At 42.6% G+C, this 18,168-nt stretch overlaps 2 protein-coding genes across 8 annotated transcripts in view; one reads left to right on the top strand and one right to left on the bottom strand.

Moving 5' to 3' along the window:
• The window catches only part of SLC25A26 (solute carrier family 25 member 26), a 172,001-nt gene extending 156,198 nt beyond the window's left edge, over nt 1-15,803 (top strand). For all 4 annotated transcript variants that reach the window (XM_055260373.2, XM_063630780.1, XM_055260374.2 and 1 more), the window contains 4 exons: nt 658-727; nt 7,267-7,331; nt 8,334-8,407; nt 15,436-15,803. In XM_055260373.2, the coding sequence (XP_055116348.1) occupies nt 658-727; nt 7,267-7,331; nt 8,334-8,407; nt 15,436-15,553 (327 nt within the window). In that variant the 3' untranslated portion in view covers nt 15,554-15,803. The remainder of the gene's footprint in view (nt 1-657; nt 728-7,266; nt 7,332-8,333; nt 8,408-15,435) is intronic.
• Nucleotides 15,804-16,517: 714 nt separating this feature from the next.
• Nucleotides 16,518-18,168, bottom strand: part of LRIG1 (leucine rich repeats and immunoglobulin like domains 1) — a 123,000-nt gene continuing 121,349 nt past the window's right edge. For all 4 annotated transcript variants that reach the window (XM_063630779.1, XM_055260370.2, XM_055260371.2 and 1 more), the window contains one exon: nt 16,518-18,153. In XM_063630779.1, the coding sequence (XP_063486849.1) occupies nt 17,927-18,153 (227 nt within the window). In that variant the 3' untranslated portion in view covers nt 16,518-17,926. The remainder of the gene's footprint in view (nt 18,154-18,168) is intronic.

Below are 18,168 nucleotides of genomic sequence, written 5' to 3'. Positions count from 1 at the left end.
AGAAGTGAAAGCATGTATACATATAAAGACCTGTGTACAAATATTCATGGTGGCTTTTTTTGTAATAGCCCCAAACTGGAAAAATCCCAAATGTCCATCAACAGGTAAATACATAAATCACGGTATATCCATACAACAGAATATTACTAATGAAGAAGAAGTCAACTGTTGATATCTGCATGACATGGGTGAATCACAAAATAATTCTGAATCAAAGAAGTTGGATTTAAAAAAATATGTGATTACAATGATAGAACATTCTGGAAAAGGCATACTAATCTAGAATGACAGATCAGATTGCTTAGGGGATAGTGAGGAAGGACAGGAAGGAGGGGTTACATAGGGATACAAGAAAACTTGTGGGTCATGAGTAAGTTCACTATCTGAATTGTGGCGATGATGTTTTGTGTGTGTGCACACACACATATGTACTCTCTGAAAATTGTTTACTTTGAGCACTCTAATGTAGCTGTCACTCTCATTTCTTTGACTTATTTTAGAATGCAGTTAAGTCCTTGGGAAAGTCACTTATGTCATCCGTAAAGAATGCCACCAAAATAGCTTCTCACTTAAGTTCCCATCCCCAGAGCTAACCCACAGGAGGTTCCGATAAATTCAAATATTTAATAACTTGTATTTTTCTCTCCTTAAACACAGGCCCTCTGGTCCTGGAGGCAGGATCATGTGGTGGATTCTTGGCAGTCAGCAGTCTGTGGAGCTTTTGCAGGTGCAAAGGATTATATTATACTGGGAAAGACCAAAGAGGGGGAAAAATGTGAAAATATTAACTATGCAAAAACAGCATTCTTTAGAAATTCCAGGTTGTTGAGATGAAGAGCGCTTCACTAGTTGTTTGAGAAAAGAACGTGTCTTAGAGTGGAAAAAAAAAAACAACAAAAACTGCTAAAAAGGTGTCTGCCTGAAAGACAAGCAATTTGTTTTTGACAAATTTTTCTTTTTCTTTTTATCTTTATTAAAGCCTTCACTCAGGCCCTGGAATTATCTTAAAGATGATTTATAAAGTCCTCTGTGGGAAGAGACTTGCTGTGGGTGCAGGGCTCACCATGCAGCTGTCTGCCTTGGGCAGTGCTTAGGGGGTTTAAGCGATTTCTGCAGAAGGCAGTGATTCACGGTTTGTGTGACATGTTTGACAGCACTGTAGATTAACTAGTGTCAGGAGAGCAGAGGCTCCTCCATAACTTACTGAAGGCTAAACTGTTCTGTGTAGGAAGTATGGAGATCTACACATCTGGGCATTTTCGAGACATTAAAGCCAGAGCGAGGTGACAATATGCAATACTGTGTTATCCATCACTAAGTCATAGGAATTTTCCAGTGAGGCTTTAATGAGAACTCAAATGCTTTAAAGAGCTTAATAAGTGATATGTTTAAAAGCCTAAGAGAGAAGTATATTTTGTTGTTACAAAGTTAAATTAGAATTATAGTTGAAATACAATGGAAATTTGCCAGAAAAGGAAACTTTTAGCTGAGATGTGAAGCCAGTAGGGGAGGTTTAGGGTATTAACTTTATTGGAAAATAATGATTTTCCAATTTGTTTAATGGTCATTTTTTGTTGTTGTCATGATTGGGAAAACAGAAAATGTTCATTTTGTAGGACTCTTTATTAATAGACTCATTTGACTTGTAGAATTGATAATCAACAATAAGAATTTTGCCTGTAGACATGAAACCAATCCAGATTGATGGTGATGATGGTGATGGTTTCCACATGACACATAGTCATTAGCTGTGTTAAATAAGTAGGTGGTCTTGATTCATTTTCCAGAGGTCAGGAGTCATTATTCCCCAGTCCCTAAGAGAGATGTGCATTTTTGTAGACACTCTCCTGGTCCCTGGGGACAAAATGAGTGCATTATGGAAATTTAGTCATCCTGGATAAGTAAGGCTACTTTTTAAAGTTAGCAATACTATAAAACTTCCATGTGTTGAAATAAGAACATATTCTCTGGTCCTATTCCTTAAATACCCAATTCAAAGATTTGCTTGCAGAGACATTGTTACTATTAAGGAAATTTGCATTAATTCCAGTTTCCTTTTCGGAATAATACTCTGTAATAGACACTAAGCACTTGTATGGTCAGAAGGAGTGAGAGAAGGGAACTTCCTGTCAGACATCCTCTATCTGTGTGGTAGGATCCTACCATCCAGGCCCTTCAGTTAAGGTGACTTGCCTGGGGAGTGTGGCAGCACAGCCGGTGCTCCAGTGATGCTGGGGTGTGGAGAAAGGGAGCGAGGTGCCCACGGCTACACATCTAGCACAGGCTGAGCTGTGTGACTTACAGGATTCTCAAGTCTCTTTTTGGTCCCCAACTCAGGAATGAGACTTTGGGACCCTCCTGAGTGTCAGTTTCCTTACCTGTAATGTAGAAGCAACAATTCCTATCTTAGGGGATTACTTCAGGGCTTGAGATAATATATGGTTAGTACCCTGTACTCTGCAAAACCAAGTCGATGCAAGGAATTACTACTATTTCAGTACGAACAACTAACATCCAGAAAATGAAAACCTACTTTCACAGTAATTCACCTTCTTGATTGAGTGAAGGAATGTCATATCAATAAAGTTACCATACAGAACAGTCTCCTCTAATAGCTCGTAAATTTTAAAATGCCTCCAGTGTAAGCATCTTATATTTTTCTGCTGAAGTTCTGATAAGTGAAGGAGTTTGTCCAAGGCCTGCAAAAAATCTGTTGTCAGTAGAACCACATATATTTAGCAAAAGATAAATATATTTCTTATTTGTATCCCTTATTTTGAAATTTTATTTGGTACAAATGTTGATCCAGAGGAACAGGGTTACTATTTTAAGGCATTTCTGAAGGATAAACATCACTTGAAAATATTCCAATTTGTGAAAAAGTGAGATTCTGTAAGAGTTGCAACATGGTTCTTTACAGAATACAGAGATGAAGGATGTCTTGTGAAGTCCCTTTAAAATACATGCTGCACTTGCAGACTTTACCCTTACATGGCCATAAAAGCAGTGATAAAACTTGCCCTCAAATCAGAAATCAGATTTCTCATCCACATGTGCTTTTCCAAGTTTAAACTGGCTAAATCATTGCAGATGAACCATTCTGTGTGCCATCCTTGGCACTCTTTCTTGTTCATGCTTGTTTTATAAACTACTTGGCACCGATATCCAAAAATGTCCCGTGAGATTGGAGGTGTTGATGGCTTGTCATGCACAGAAATTTCCTTGGCTTCTGGTCAGGGGTGAAACTAGGGGTATGAAAGGACTTTGCAACTTCTTTGCTTTGAGTTAACGTCTAAACATAAACCATAATGCAGCCTAAGTAATTATGACATTTGCTACTATAGTGATATTTGGTACTCTAGTATATTTTGATCAGTCTCTCATAATAAACACCTCTGTACATTCTCTAGGAGAGAAGAGGGTGGGGGAGAAAGAGGCGGGGAAAGAGAGATTGATTGCAATTTCTCCATGGGTTTGAAATTCAAGAATAGGGTGAGTGATTATTTGGATAACAAATGAGAAGGCCTGACACAGTCTCTATTAAAATACGAACAAAAAACCCTTTCCTTCTTGTGGATGTGGAAGTCTTCCACATCTGCACACTTCACTGGAGGTCACGCATAAGAGGGGTATGGTGGTGCTCTTGTCCCTTCCAGACTGATCAGGGGCAACGTAGGGTCTGGAGGAGCAACGAATGGCAGCAAGGTTGCCCACGGGTGGGTTCGGGGACTTCCCCCTTGCTGCCCCCACATTCTCAGCTGCTGCTCAGGGGTGACAGCTCCATCCTTATTGTAGGAAAGTGGCTACTTTGTCTTTATGAGTGTTGGGGGAGAGGTGGTTAGGGAATCTGCATTTGTTCCCCAAGGAAATAGGAGATAAGAGTTTTATCATAAAATTTTAGTTTCTCCTGAATCCTGTCCTCGAAAGCAGTTAGCCTAACATTCAATACAAAGCTAACTCCAGTGGAGACCACAGAAAACTGTTTCACGGATGCTTTGCACACAAAAGCAGCCTATAATTGCTGTACCAAATAATTATTTCCTGTCTCGTATGTTAGAATGTTCGTTGTATTTATTACCAGTAGCTTACAGTGCCCTTAAATAAAACAGAAAATAACTACATTTTAACTGAAAGTCCTGGCCCCCAGCCCTTCCCCGTTATGACCATTATTCTATTCTGTTATCTTCACAAGTCCTCCTTACAGCCTTACAAAGCATTGTGAGGTCTGTGAATTAGAGAAATCTTTGATAGTTGAAGACAGGCAAATTAGTTGATTAGTAACACATAAAGTACAGCTTCTCTCATGGTAGTAAAGTGAGGACCTACTGAAGCATACATGTTTCTGTGTGTAACTTTTCTTCATATTACTTTCATGAAACCTAAATCTCCAAGAGAATATTGGTAGGCAGCCACACTAAAGGAATGGTAGATCTTTGCTAATGGCCAAAATAGGTTTGATTTGCAGTAACTAAATTTATTAAATGTTCCTTATCAACCTTTAGGTCTTTTTAATTGGTTTAGTGTCGTTTGTGAACATTTTCACATACGAAAGTGGGTTTTAACAATTGGACAAATTTTAATGTGTCTTATATATGAACGTCATTATGTAGCGGAACGAGTATTACTTTTGGAGTCGTGATCCAGCTGTGTGGCCTGGGCAAGTAAGTTGGTTGTAAAATGAGAATAGCAACACCCATGCAAATGAGATCAAATAGTCAATGAAAGTGCCTAGTGCATTCCTGGCATGCCAGATACGAAGCAAGCACTGCAGATGCTAGCTCCTACCTTTACCTTTCCCTGCCTTGTAGAGGATGAGTTGAAATTTTCAGTTTATAAAAACTAGAGACCAGGGTACTGATTAAGCGTTTTCGAGTGCCTGCTGTGAGTGTGCAGGTCTAAAGATACGAAGAAAAATCACTCATTAGCTCTGCCCACCAAAGAAAGAGTTAATTATTTTGTGATTACTGCTGTGAGCCAGATGCTGTTCCAAACATGTTGCATAGGCCCATTTAATTCCCGTGTCATACCACTGTCCGCATTTTACAGATGAGAAAACTGAGGCCACTGGGAGACCAATGGGTAAGCGTCCCAGTTCCAGAGTCAGTACAGACTTAAGATCCCGTCTCAGCTCTGCACTAAGTACAATCTTGAAGTTTTTGGCCTCCATAAGCTTTAGTTCACCTGTAGCATGGGGCTCTAAGAGTCCCTAGCTCATAAGGTACTTCAGCCACAGAATAAGTAATTACCTAAGGCTAGACAACTGGTAGAACTGGGATTTAAGCGTTGGTCTTTCCAGTTGGAAAGAAGGGTTCCTTCAGGCTAGACCATGCTGCTGGTAAGGGAAACAAAACCAAGTCTATTATTTTGGGGTATGGGAAGTTTGGGATAGTAAAGTTTGTTGCCTTTGTGTCTTGTGTCTCTTTCCCTTTTCTTCCTTTCTTGGGGGAGATAGGTAGGTAGGTAGGTAGGTATGTAGGTAGGTAAGTAGGTAGGTAGGTAGATAGATAGACAGACAGATAGACAGACAGATGGATAGGAAGTATTCATGGATGCTGTTGTGTAAGTAAAAGTATATTTACTTTTCCAGGGCAGAATATATGGTTAAAAGAGTAGGATTTCAAGACCAAGTCCACCAAAATTTCAAAGTCACAAAGCTTAGCAAGTCTCTGAATTTCAGACAACCTCTGGGTTGAAGATGAAGAGTTTTACATAGTCATAATTTGAAATGGCTAAACCAAAGGGGATTCAAATATTCATGTCAGTTGATAGTACTTACTCCTAAGGTGTGTGACATTTAGGGGTAACCAGAAATGGACCATGAGAGCATAAATAGGTACACCTTTCAAAAAGTCAGTGTCATAATCAGTGTTACCATATGGAGGAGGCTTGGTATAATCTTATTTCAGCATTCAGCATCATGATTAGAAAGATATTTGGCAGAGATCAAATGACCTTTTTGTCCACAAGCCACAAAAGTGAGAAGGAAAGTAGTGCTATTTCTGGAGTATCCTTCACACACGGGTGTCCTGTTGCCCTTATAACGCTATCTCTTTCCCCCTAGCTCATGGAAGCTGAATCTTTGTAACACCTTTTAGGGTTTATTATTTCTGTCTCTGTAGGGCCTCTTCGGATTTAGGTTATATCTTTGTACTGCATTAAATGAAATATTGACACCATAAACTTGGTTTATGTTAAAACAGAAAGTCCTTCAAAAAGTCCAGTCTGTACAGTTCAGCCATCATGACATTCAGATAACGCAAACATGAGAGAGAAGGTAGGAAGGAAGCCATAATGTGGAATGTGTGCTGAAGCGAGACTCAGGCTAAGAAGATAGATGTAGGAGAGACCTTAGAAAGGTAACTCCGACTAGCCTGCTATCAGGAGCCTGTGAAACAGAAAAAGCTTTGCTCCTGTAATTCAAAGAATCCAGCCATGTATACCCAAAATCCCCACAATGTCACGTGTGACTCTGTTTGTCCATTTTGCTATATGCAAAGCAGAAATGATAGACGCATTTTGGAGTCACTTTAAAGAACAGTGGTCCAGGCTTGGTGTGGTGGTTCATGCTTGTAATCCCAACACTTTGGGACGCTGAGGCAGGAGCAGTGCTTGATGCAAAGAGTTCAAGACCAGTCTGGGCAACATAGCAAGACCCTGTCTCTACAGAAAATTTAAAAATTAGCCAAGTTTGGTGGTACGCAGCTGCAGTCCCAGCCACTCAGGAGGAGGCTAAGGTGGAAAGATCACTTGAGCCTAGGAGGGTGAGGCTGCAGTGAGCTATGATCACACCACTGTACTCCAGTCTTGGTGAGAGAGAGTGATACCCTGTCTTTTCACAAAAAAAAAAAAAAAAGACAGTGGCCCATAGAAAGTCTTGAACCCTTTGAGAACCATTAGGAGCAGTGTGTCTCACATATTGAGAGTGGGCATCTGGCCATATACATGTATGTCATATGTGTACACATTCATCATGTACATAAACATACACTCATTAGTTTGCTAGTTAATGAAGGAGCAAGATAAATTATGGAGCCTTCTGTTTCTCACCTGAGTGGGTAGGGCATTTTCTTCTCTCGTGCAGTTCTGTATCACTGCAAAAGAAAAGAAGCGTGTGGATAAAGATTGTGCATGTGTGCATCCTGTTCTTGAATCAGCCAGGTGTACATAATGATAAAGTGATTTCGGCAGTCAGGAATTCTGAAAATTACAAAATTATATAATACAGTAAACAGTATCTCACTTGGGTGTTGGGTATTATTTGCACAGGTGGATTTGCCGCTGCAGTCACCACCCCTCTAGATGTGGCAAAGACGAGAATTATGCTGGCAAAGGTAAGTGGTGAAATAATGTAATGGAGATACTTCAGATGCTCGTATCTGTTAGCACTAGGACTACAGGTATATAAAGTGAACACAAATGGCTACCATTTACCTGTACTAGCATCTTTTGCTACCTGTGGAACCTCTAACCAAACCTCCATTGATGGAACAATATCCCCAGTGTCTATATAATATTGTACCATTTCACAGTCATTTTCACCTATGTTATGTAAGCACATAGGGCTGGTAGGGCCACTGCCTGGCAATACTGTCTTCAAATAAACTCAGTTTTTACTGGTGACAAACCTAAGGCTCAGAGAGGTTGACGAGCCTCCTGCCGTGTGGCAGGTAAGTGACAGGCTTTGAACCTAGGGTCACAGTTGGCCTTAACTGGATGGGTTAAGACAGTTGTCAGAAATGTTGAAACCATTTTGTTTAAGAGAAAAATTGTTTTAAAAAACCCCGCTAGATAGAGAGTTGAAAGAATGCCGTACGTGTAACATACCTGAACTGAACCAAAACAAAAAAGTCCTATCTTTGTGGAAAAGTAGAACAAATATGGGCCAAATTTTAGTATGGAGGCGGCAGGATCCAACCTAAGAATGTTAATCACGTTTTAAATGGAACATTTAAACGGCACTCTATTAAATATGCTTATTAGCTGTTTAGGCAAGTTTCATAGTTGTAGCATTTACACTAATGATTCCCCGCCCTCCTCACATTGCTTCATAGTGCTTCTGTCTTTTTCCTGTTAAATAGTTCATCAGTCATCTCTTGCGCTCTGATCAGCAGCCTCCCGTGTGGCGTGGGCCACATCCCTGCTTGCCTGCATGTCTGAGTGTAAGCGCTTCTGGGCAAGCGAGCCAGGTCCTGATTGCCAAGAAACTACCTGCTGTCTAACACTGTGTTCTAGATGAGGGTGATGGGGAGCTCTGTGTCTCAGGCTGTCTGAGAGGCAAGTGTGTGATTGGGAGCTTCAGAAGATAACGGGTTTCTCTTTGTCTGTTCACACAGGCTGGCTCCGGCACTGCTAATGGGAATGTGCTCTCTGCCCTGCATGGGGTCTGGCGGTCACAGGGGCTGGCAGGGTAAGACGAGGAATGCCTTCCTCTCCACCACTCCTCCTCCTTTAGCCTGACTTTGGATGAACACCTCTCCTTCCCTTCTGCTTATGTTCTGCGTTGAGGTTCTATATATTGTGCAAAATATTATAGTTGATTTTGTGTATATGAGCTAACATAACAAATCAAATCGACGCTGTATTCCAGCCAGGCAGTTCTCAGCCTTGCACATCTTGATGTTAGATGGAATTCACATGTGCGGCCCTCACCAGGGTCTGGGCTGCAGCAGTGATGAAATGGGCTTCTGGTTACACAGTGCAGAAATACGAGGGAGTGAAGGTAACATTGTTAGAAGAAAGCATTTGTGGTTTTGATGCTTTTAACTATTATTAGTAACAAATTACCTTGAACATACCATAGTGCAGGTGGGATGACTCCACAATTAGCATCGAGAACCACTGTGCTACAGAAGTGCCTCAGACTTCTAGCTTCATGTCCTAAAAGCTCTCTCTGCAAGATTGCAACATTGCTTTGACACCTTAAACTTGTAAAGCCGCCTGAATGTTGAGATCTTACAGGCATGTGAAATTAGGGTTTTCTCTTAGGGACCATATACCAGGGATTTTCTTGCAAGAGCAAAGCAGTGGCCTCCCTTTGCAGAGGGTCGGCAGCTGCCTGGACTTCAGGCGTCTCATCTGGCAGTGCCACCTCCTGATCCTGATGGCAAGTAGGATCACTTACGTGATTGTAGTTTTTGTGTACCTTTGGCAGTTTTAATCTCAGCTATTTGATGGTCTGGAGGACATGAAGTAGGTGAGTCAGGCCCCAGTTAAGGTTTTTATAGGACAGCAGCCCATCCTAGATTGAAATTTTCCAGTTGGAATTTTGAAAAGTAGGTGATATTGGATGGTTTTGTTGAATGTGACAACTCTGAGGGATTGATGTGGGGTGTGTGAAGGGTGTCACGGTTTTGAAACAAGAACTGGGGCAAAGCCAGAGGAATAATTGGCTGTTGACGTCTAGTGAGAGTGTGGGAAGGGCCTAGTGGGGGCATGTGTGCTGGGAGGCTGCCATATTGTGAGGGATGCTTCTAACTGTGGCACATTAATTCTGCTGCTAGTTCCACAGCAAACAAAGGAATGGTGTGAGAAAAAATGAGTCCTGAAGCTACTTAGCCAGCAGCAGGTAAAAGGTCCTTATGGGCCGGGTGTGGGGCTCACACCTGTAATCCCAGCACTTTGGGAGGCTGAAGCAGGAGGGTCGCTCGAAGTTAGGAGTTTGAGACCAGCCTGGGTAATATGGCAAGACTCTGTCTCTAAAAAATAAATAAATAAATGAGCCTGGTGTGGTGGCACGCACCTGTAGTCCCAGCTACTCAGGAGGCTGAGCGATCGCTTGAGCCCGGGAAGTCGAGGTTATAGTGAGTTAAACTGCGCTACTGCCCTCCAGCCTGGGTGACAGAGCAAGACCCTGTCTCAAAAAACAACAAAAAAGTTCTTATGTGTTTCAAATAGCAATTGGGCCACATACATGGAGAAGTCACATTCAGTGGCTTTTTTAGACTGTAAAGCCAAACTGCCAGATTTCACTATCTTAACGATTTCACTGTAGTTCATGTTTGATTCTGTGGCAACTGTTGGGCAAACCACTTCAATTGACCTTCGCTTTAGCTTTGTGGAGCTGTGCATAGCCGCAGCCCCTCAGCCTTTTCTGGAGACAGTGGTAGCACGTGGGGATGGCATGATCGACTGGCAACCCAATGGCCCCAAAAGATGGTAGGAGTAGATGGTTGAAGATAATCTTCCCTGTCCTGGTTGTGGCATCTCTTATACTTGATGTTATAAAACTAAGCAGTGCTAGAAATACAGGCAGAGGAGGGGTGTCTTCCTCAGGTCAAGGGCCTGTCTGTGTCCCCATTGTCAGCTCTGTAAAGGTCGTGTGGATTTTTTTTTGCTTATCTATCTTCTGAAAGTCTCAGAAGTCACGGGCTCTGGTCAGTCTGTACAGTGTACTTAAGAGCATTACAGACAGCAGCGGTTGTCACTTAAGGGAGTTTTGATTAGCCCCTTATTAATGATAAAAGACAATAAATAATTTGCCTAAAAAACAGTCACAGAAAAACCTGGGTGGCTGTTGTGAACAGAGGTCCCAGGCACCCTCAGCCTGAAGGTATCTCCGCTGGCTTCCTGTTAGGTCTGCAAGCACTCAGAGCTGCTGCCACCTCCTGTCTCCTCCCCTGGGCGTGCACTAAGTTTACCAGGTACTACTTGGGTTTTCCAGCAGACACCATCTCCTCACCTTAGGATGGAATGGTGCTGCCCTCTCGGGGTCAAGTCATGTGGCGACCACTTTTATCTTTCCGTGCGGTCCACGCAGGTGAAGACCTTGTTCTGGCACATACCGGGAATATACATATAAACAAATATATTACTAAACAAACACCGCGTGTTCATTCAGCCCAGTAGCCGAAGGCAGATGGGGAGCCTGCCCACCCCGGATGGCCCCTTTCTGGTTTTCTTCACTCCTCAGCTGGCTGTTTTTGTTGACTGTGCCCTTTATGTAGCAGCTGCCCCTGCCGTGAGCATCCCTTTCTGCCTGGCATTGTAAGTTGCTCATATTTGCTCTCATTTAATCTGTGGGCAGTAGAACACGCTCCTGCTCAACTCCAAAGTCTTCACCTGCGAGACTGGCTGGGGCCCTCACTGTACAAATTACTCCACGTTAAGGCTGTAATTACGTTAATAGATTCAGTGGTCGTCTATTGAAACCATAAACTGCTTCCATCTGCCTCTTGCCAGGAGCAGCTGAGCTAGTGAGTGGCAGAAGCTGAAGAAGACACTGGCGTTTCGAAATAAGTAAGGTAGTAAAGGCAGGAGAACTTTGTGGCCGGAGTGCTCTCCCGCAGCTCGCCATCTACTGGCCACCTGTCTGGCACCCTTTCCTTCGTAAGGTAGGAACAGGGAGGCTCATCTGTTTTTCAGGCAGGAAGGACATAGTGGTAATTTATGAGTTTCTGTCCTCACCACCTACCCCATGCAAAAACAATTTGCATGATGCTGATTTTTTTTTTTTAAACAAGTGTAGTTTGCTTTTCAATACAATTTTCATGGTTATTTTTGGACAAGTAATCGGGGTCCTTAATTTTATGTGCAGTATTGTAATGATTTAAATCTGTAGCTAGCTAACTAAAAGGGCCCACAAAACTCTTCCTAAGTGTCTCATTTTCCTTAGAAGTGCCAAGTGCTGCAAACAGAGGGAGGCTGCTTGGCCTCCCCCAAGAGCTCAAAGGTGTTGGGAGAAAGGATGCAGTCAGGTGCTGGGAGCAGCCTGCGGGGACCGTCTTCCTGCCAGGCCACCAGCCTGCTTGTCACAGGCTTTTCTTACATCTTAAAGGATGCATAGCTACTGTTGGCATACTTGACCATTTTCAGTTTTCTTCCATAGACCTAACCAGAAGTCTTTTCATTGGCATATGCACTAGTTTTGCCTTCATTAACTCTTTCTGCTTACAGAAGTAATATAGGCATATTTTGTTTAATTGCACTTCTCAGTGCACTTTTTTTCCAAATTGAAGGTTTGTGGCAACCCTGCGTTGAGCAAGTCTTGCAGAGCCTTTTTCCAATAGCACATGATCACTTTGTGCCTGTGTCACATTTTGGTAATTCTCACCTGTCAAATATTTTCATTATCATATCTGCTATGGTGATCTGTGATCAGCCATCGTTGATGTTATTATAATTGTTTTGGGGCATCACACACTGTGTCCACCGAAGACGGCAAACTTAATCGACAAATGTGGTATGGATTCGGGCTGGGTCACCAACTGGCCATTCCCTGTCTCTCTCCCTTAGGCCTCTATTCCGCGAGACACAATATTGCAGTTAGGCCAATTAATAATCCTCCCGTGGCCTCTAAGTGCTCAAGTGAAAGGAAGAATCACACCTTTCTCATTTTAAATAAAAAACTCAGGCCGGGCATGGTGGCTCACACCTATAATCCCAGCATTTTGGGGGGCCAAGGTGGCAGATGGCTTGAGCCCAAGAGTTCAAGACCAGCCTAGGCAACATGCCAAACCCTGTCTCTACAAAAATTACAAAAAGTAGCTGGGCATGGTGGTGTGTGCCTGTAGTCCTAGCTACTTGGGAAGCTGGGGCGGGAGGGTCACCTGAGCTCAGCAGGCAGAGGTTGCTGTGGGCCATGATCGTGCCACTGCACTCCAGCCTGGGTAACAGCAAGACCTTATCTCAAAAAAAAAAAAAAAAAAAAAATTAAAAATAAAAGCTGGAAATGATTAAATTTAGTGAGCAAGCATGTGGAAAGCTGAGATGGGCCAGAATCGAGGCCTCTTGTGACAGTTAACCAAGTTGTAAATGCAAAGGAGAAGTTCTTGAAGGAAATGAAAGGTGCTATCCAGTGAATACACAAATGATAAGTGTAACAGCCTCATTGCAGATACGAAGAAAGTTTGAGTGGTCTGGATAGAAGGTCAGACCAGCCACAACATCCCCTTAAGCCAAAACCTAATGCAGAGCAAGGCTAACTCTCTTCCCTGAAGGCTGAGAGAGGTGAGGAAGCTGCAGGGTTTGAAGCTAGGAGAGGTTGATTCATGAAGTTTAAGGAAAGAAGTCATCTCTGTAACACAGAAGTGTAAGGTGAAGTGGCAAGTGCTGATGGAGAAGCTGCAGCAAGTTACCCAGATCTAGATCATCGATGAAGGCACTAACAGGAAACAACAGATTTTCAACGTAGATGAAACAGCCTTCGATTAGAAGATGCCATCTAGGACTTTCCTAGCTAGAGAGGAGACATCAATGCCTGGCCTCAAAGCTTCAAAGGACTGGCTGACTCTCTTCTTAGGGGCTAATGCAGCTGGTATTTTTAATTTGAAGCCAGTGCTCATTGACTCTTCTGAAAATCCTAGAGCCTTTAAGAGTGATGCTAAATCGACTCTGCCTCTGCTGTAGAAATGGAACAACAAAGCCTGAGCGACAGCACATGTGTTTACAGCATGCTTTCTTGAATATTTTAAGCCCACTGCTGGGACCTAGTGCTCAGAGGAAAAGATTCCTTTTAAAATATTACCGTTCATTGACAGTGTACCCTGGTCACCCTGGAGTTCTGCTGGAGATGAATGTTGTTCTCATGCCTGCTATCAACATCCATTCCTTAGCCTGTGGATCAAGGAGTTACTTTAACTTTCAGGTTTTATTAAATTTCATAAGGCTACAGCTGCATCAACAGTGATTCCTTTGCTGGATATGGGCAAAGTAAATTGGAAGCCTTCTAGAAAGCAGTCACCATTCTAGATACCAGTGAGAACATTAGTGGCTTCATAGGAGGTCAAAATATTGACCATGCTAGGACTTTGGAAGAAGTTGATTCCAATCCTCATGGCTGACTAGTGGAGGGAAACACATACTAGATGTACTGGAAATAGCAAGACCACTATAGTCAGAAGTGGAGCCTGAAGATGTGATGAATTGCCACAATCTCATGATCAAACTTGAACGGATGAGGAGTTGGTTCTTATGGGTGAGTAAAGAAAGTGATCTATTGAGATGAATCTACTCCTGGTGAAGATACGGTGAACATTGTTGAAATGACAATAAAGGATTTAGAATATTTCATCAATTTAGTTGAGAAAACAGTGGCAGAGTTTGAGACAATTGACTCCAGTTTTGAAAGAGGTTCTACTGTGGGCAAAATGTATTGTGTGCTACAGAGAAATCTTTCATGAAAAGAAGAGTCCATCAGTGCAACAATTATTATTTTTAGAAATTTCCACAGCCACTCCAACCTTCAGCAGCCACTACCCTGGTCAGTTAGCAGCCATCATTCAAAGCAAGACCCTCTACCAGCCAAAAGATTACAATTTACTGCAGGCTCAGATGCTCATGGGCATTTTTTAGCAAAGCATTTTAAAATTAAGGTATGTACAATTTTTAGACATAATTGCTACTGCATACTTAATAGACTATAGTAGAAACATAACTTTTCTGTGCCCTGGGAAACCCAGAAATTTGAATGGCTTGCTTTATTGCCAATATTCACTTTATTATGGTGGCCAAACTTGGCCTGGGACCAAACTTGAAATATCTGTGAGTCATGCCTATACTCTCGGTTTCAAAAGGTTCAAAGGTTATGGAAGCATGGGCCAGGAATGTGTCCTGTAATCCACAGGCAGCAGGCATTCAGTTTAGGGTTTAAGACACATCCCTGGCTTGCCTTTTAGATACGGAATCATAGCCCTTGGACTTAGTTTTTTAAACCTGTTTTGTAATTTTTTTATGTTGGCATCTGTAGATTTCCTCATCTTCATCAGCTACATAATCATCCACTGTATGTTTATACTGTGCCATAACTTAGATCACCATCAGCAATGCCACAATGAAAATTTTTGAATATCTGAGTACGTATGGGGACGGGGAGCTGTTTTAAAGAATGAATCCCCAATTTATATCCTCGTGGCATTGTAGTTTTACTTTGCATTGCTCTGATTCTTCTACATTGCACCTTGGCTGATCAGCAGCCTTCTGTGATACCAGGGGACTGTGCAGGTGGAGGCATGGTGCCCTCTTCACAGCCACAGCCCATTTGCCTTTCATGCCTTTAGACAGAAAAGGAACACAGGGAATCCATGGAGGTTCAAGTTGTTGTTGTGACGTCATGTTTTGCGGTCTCGAAGGACAAAATGCAACTGAGTCAGTGGGCGGAGCGGCAGCATTGCCCAAAAATCTCTTCACTGAGCAACCCCTGGATACCACTTTAGAGGTGTGGGCTGGGAAGTGCCTTCCAGCCTTACCTAGGATTCAGCTCTTTAATACCTTTTTTTAAAAAGTCAATTTCATCTTTCAAAGGGAAAAATGGCATGAAAGTTTTAGAACTCTTGTTGGGACAGAGCCATTACTTGCCTTATTTGGGAGTGTTCCCAAGTAAGCTGTTTGGTAGTTAGCCACTAATGAGCATGGTGTATTGAGCTGAGCAAGCTGTGGGTACTGGAATTTAACCTTTTTTTAAAATACACACAACATTAAAAATCCTGTTTTTTCCCCTAGATTATTTGCAGGTGTCTTCCCTCGAATGGCAGCCATCAGTCTGGGAGGTTTCATCTTTCTGGGGGCTTATGACCGAACGCACAGCTTGCTGTTGGAAGTTGGCAGAAAGAGTCCTTGAAGCAGAGACAGTGAGGCTGTCAAGAGAGGGGCCTGCAGTGTAAACCCTCTTCCGCTGAGCAGCTGTCTGAACTATAGGCCCCAGTGCTGAAGACCAGTTCTGCTAAGATGCCGGCATCGAGATTGTGCCATCTGTGGTATAGGCTGGCTGGTATGAAGTCACTGGCCTGTATGCCAGAGAGCTAAGAGAAGAAAACGGGGTCTGTGGCGGTACTCAGAACCTCTTAATAAATAAGTTTGGTAATGCTGAGGCCAGGCCTTTTAGAGCTTTTATTTGATCTGTATCTGATCTTTCACTTCCTGCCACCTGATGGTGGATTCAGCAGAAGGCAAGATAGTTATAATTTTAAAAGAAAAGAATAGCTTGTTTGGGAAAAGGAGACTTGGGGAAGAAGTTGTATATGTGGGTGTTTCTGCCCCTAGTTAATTCCTGTTGTGTAAGGGTAGGTTTTGTTGAAAAAGAATGAACTACAGGTGCATAGCAAGCACTCTTTCTGGGTAAGTGGGCTGCTGGTTTTAATTACCCTCAGATTTCACCCATAAAAACACACAATTGTATTATTTTACAGAGATGTGTCCAGCGCCCCCTGTGGCGTGTGAGAGAAAGCAGCTGCAACTCAAGTGACTAGGTGGGCCCAGCTGGCTTCGTGCAGGAGGGCACGGTGGGTGAGCCATTCTCATGTCAACCTGAAAGGAGGGCCTGGGCCAGCTTTGAAAACAGCGTTGCCAGAAGTAGGCAGGATGAAATGGGAAGGTCACCACACTTTGGGATTTTAGAGCTTGACTAACAAGCTCCAGGTGTAGAAAAATTCAGAACAAAATCTCTCTCAGGAATCTAGCAGTGTTGTCTGCCCTGGAGCAAACAGTATATGACTTTGCTTCGCCTAGTTTTTTTTTTCTTTTTTGGGGGAAGATAATTAAAGACAGAATGACTGCGTTTGTAAAAGAAGGACCACCAACTATACTGACATTTATAAATGAACCTTTATTAAAGACACTTCAATGCCATTTGTTAGACACTTCAATATTTTACATGGTTTTCAATGTACACTGTACCAAAATTTCTATAAATAAATAACTTTGTACATAAAAGTAATACTTCCTCTTTCACATTGCCTCTCAGAAGCAGCAAATTCACATATTTTGTGGAAGTAAGATAGTTAACTGTCAAGAACAAAATTCTAAATGTGCTTACCTTTTGAACAGTGATGACACCTGACAGTAATTGTTAACTATTTTCTCAGTAACTCCCTTCAGCTTTTGGCCAAAGGAACATTTTGTTTCTATTTAAGTTTTACTAAATTACACATTGGCACTCACAAGATGGTTAGCTACCAGTCTCAAAAGTGCAAATATACCCAGAACCCAGGTCAAGGGCTAAGTCTTTTCCAGTCCCAGCTCAGTTTCATCTGTGCAAAGGAATGGCATGGACAGGCCTGCTCTGGATCCTTAGTAGAAATAAGGTAGCCCTGAAAAGTAAGAACTTCCTCCTTTCAGTACCCCAAGGCCAATGTAATACTCATTATATTGGCAGAACGAAAACATCACTATAGAAAAATCCACAGGTACCAACACCAGCAGCCTTTACCCTAATTTAAAAGTCTCAAATAGCAATCGAATGATACTGAGAAGGCCACATTTGCTTTTATCACAAAATAATCTCAAGAGAAGGAGGAAATTTTGCTTGTGATGGATTAACAACCCTCATTCTGCGCCTTAAAGACAGGACTTAAACCTAAAAGGAAAAGCCATTCACTGCAAGGGTGGATGGCACCTGCACCCCTGGCTCTACAGGGAGGCCTGTTGCAGGGGCATCCACACATGAGCAGTGCTCACCTGAAGCTCCTTCCAGCGCATGTGGAGTCCGACCGCGCAGCAGCCTAGGGGTCTATGAAGTGCAATATAAATCCAAGGCCTTCCATCCTTCTTATACCCCCACCAAAAACTCCTGCAAACAAATGTGGTTGCAGCCTCTATAAACTCACTCCAGCCATGCATTAAGGCACCACAATTATTTCCCCACCCCCCTCCAAAATTAAACAGCAACCTGATATGAAAAATAATATTGTCAAAATTGTGTAATTTTTTTCTGTTAACCATGCACTAAAGATTAAAATAGCCTCTGAAAAAGATATATATGAAATCTCTGAAAACTCTTATGTACAATGATAGCAAATACTTTTTCTGCCTTTTGTACACAAATCCCCTCTTGCGTTTCTGTGCTTCAGATGCAAGTCCTGTGAGCGACTGATACTGCACATGGAAGTTACAACTATGTACAGATGAGTGACGCTTGAACCCAAGCTTCCTCACAGCCTCTCCTACCTCTCTTTCCTGTAGAGACTGGTATGACAAGAACTGAGGTAGACAAAACCTAGCTTTTTGGTGCCAACAGCAGTGGCACCCTCTGTTTCCCGGGGAGCTGTCCTGTCAGTGGCGTAGACTCGGGACTGGAGTCACATGCTTTGGGGAGGTGGCCATTGGAAACAAGCAAGTGCTGGGCTTCCGTGCGCTCTGGGCTGCCTGAAGTTAACAAAGATGCAGGCTGTAGCTCTGTGGAGTCCGGGTCATACGACCTTGCTAAAGTCCAGGAAGAATCCCCTACAAGGAAAGAAA

This window comes from Symphalangus syndactylus, chromosome 21 (assembly GCF_028878055.3).
Source record: "Symphalangus syndactylus isolate Jambi chromosome 21, NHGRI_mSymSyn1-v2.1_pri, whole genome shotgun sequence".
NCBI lineage: Eukaryota > Metazoa > Chordata > Mammalia > Primates > Hylobatidae > Symphalangus > Symphalangus syndactylus.
The sequence above is the reverse complement of the archived record's forward strand: the minus strand, read 5'-3'. Positions and strand labels throughout refer to the sequence as shown.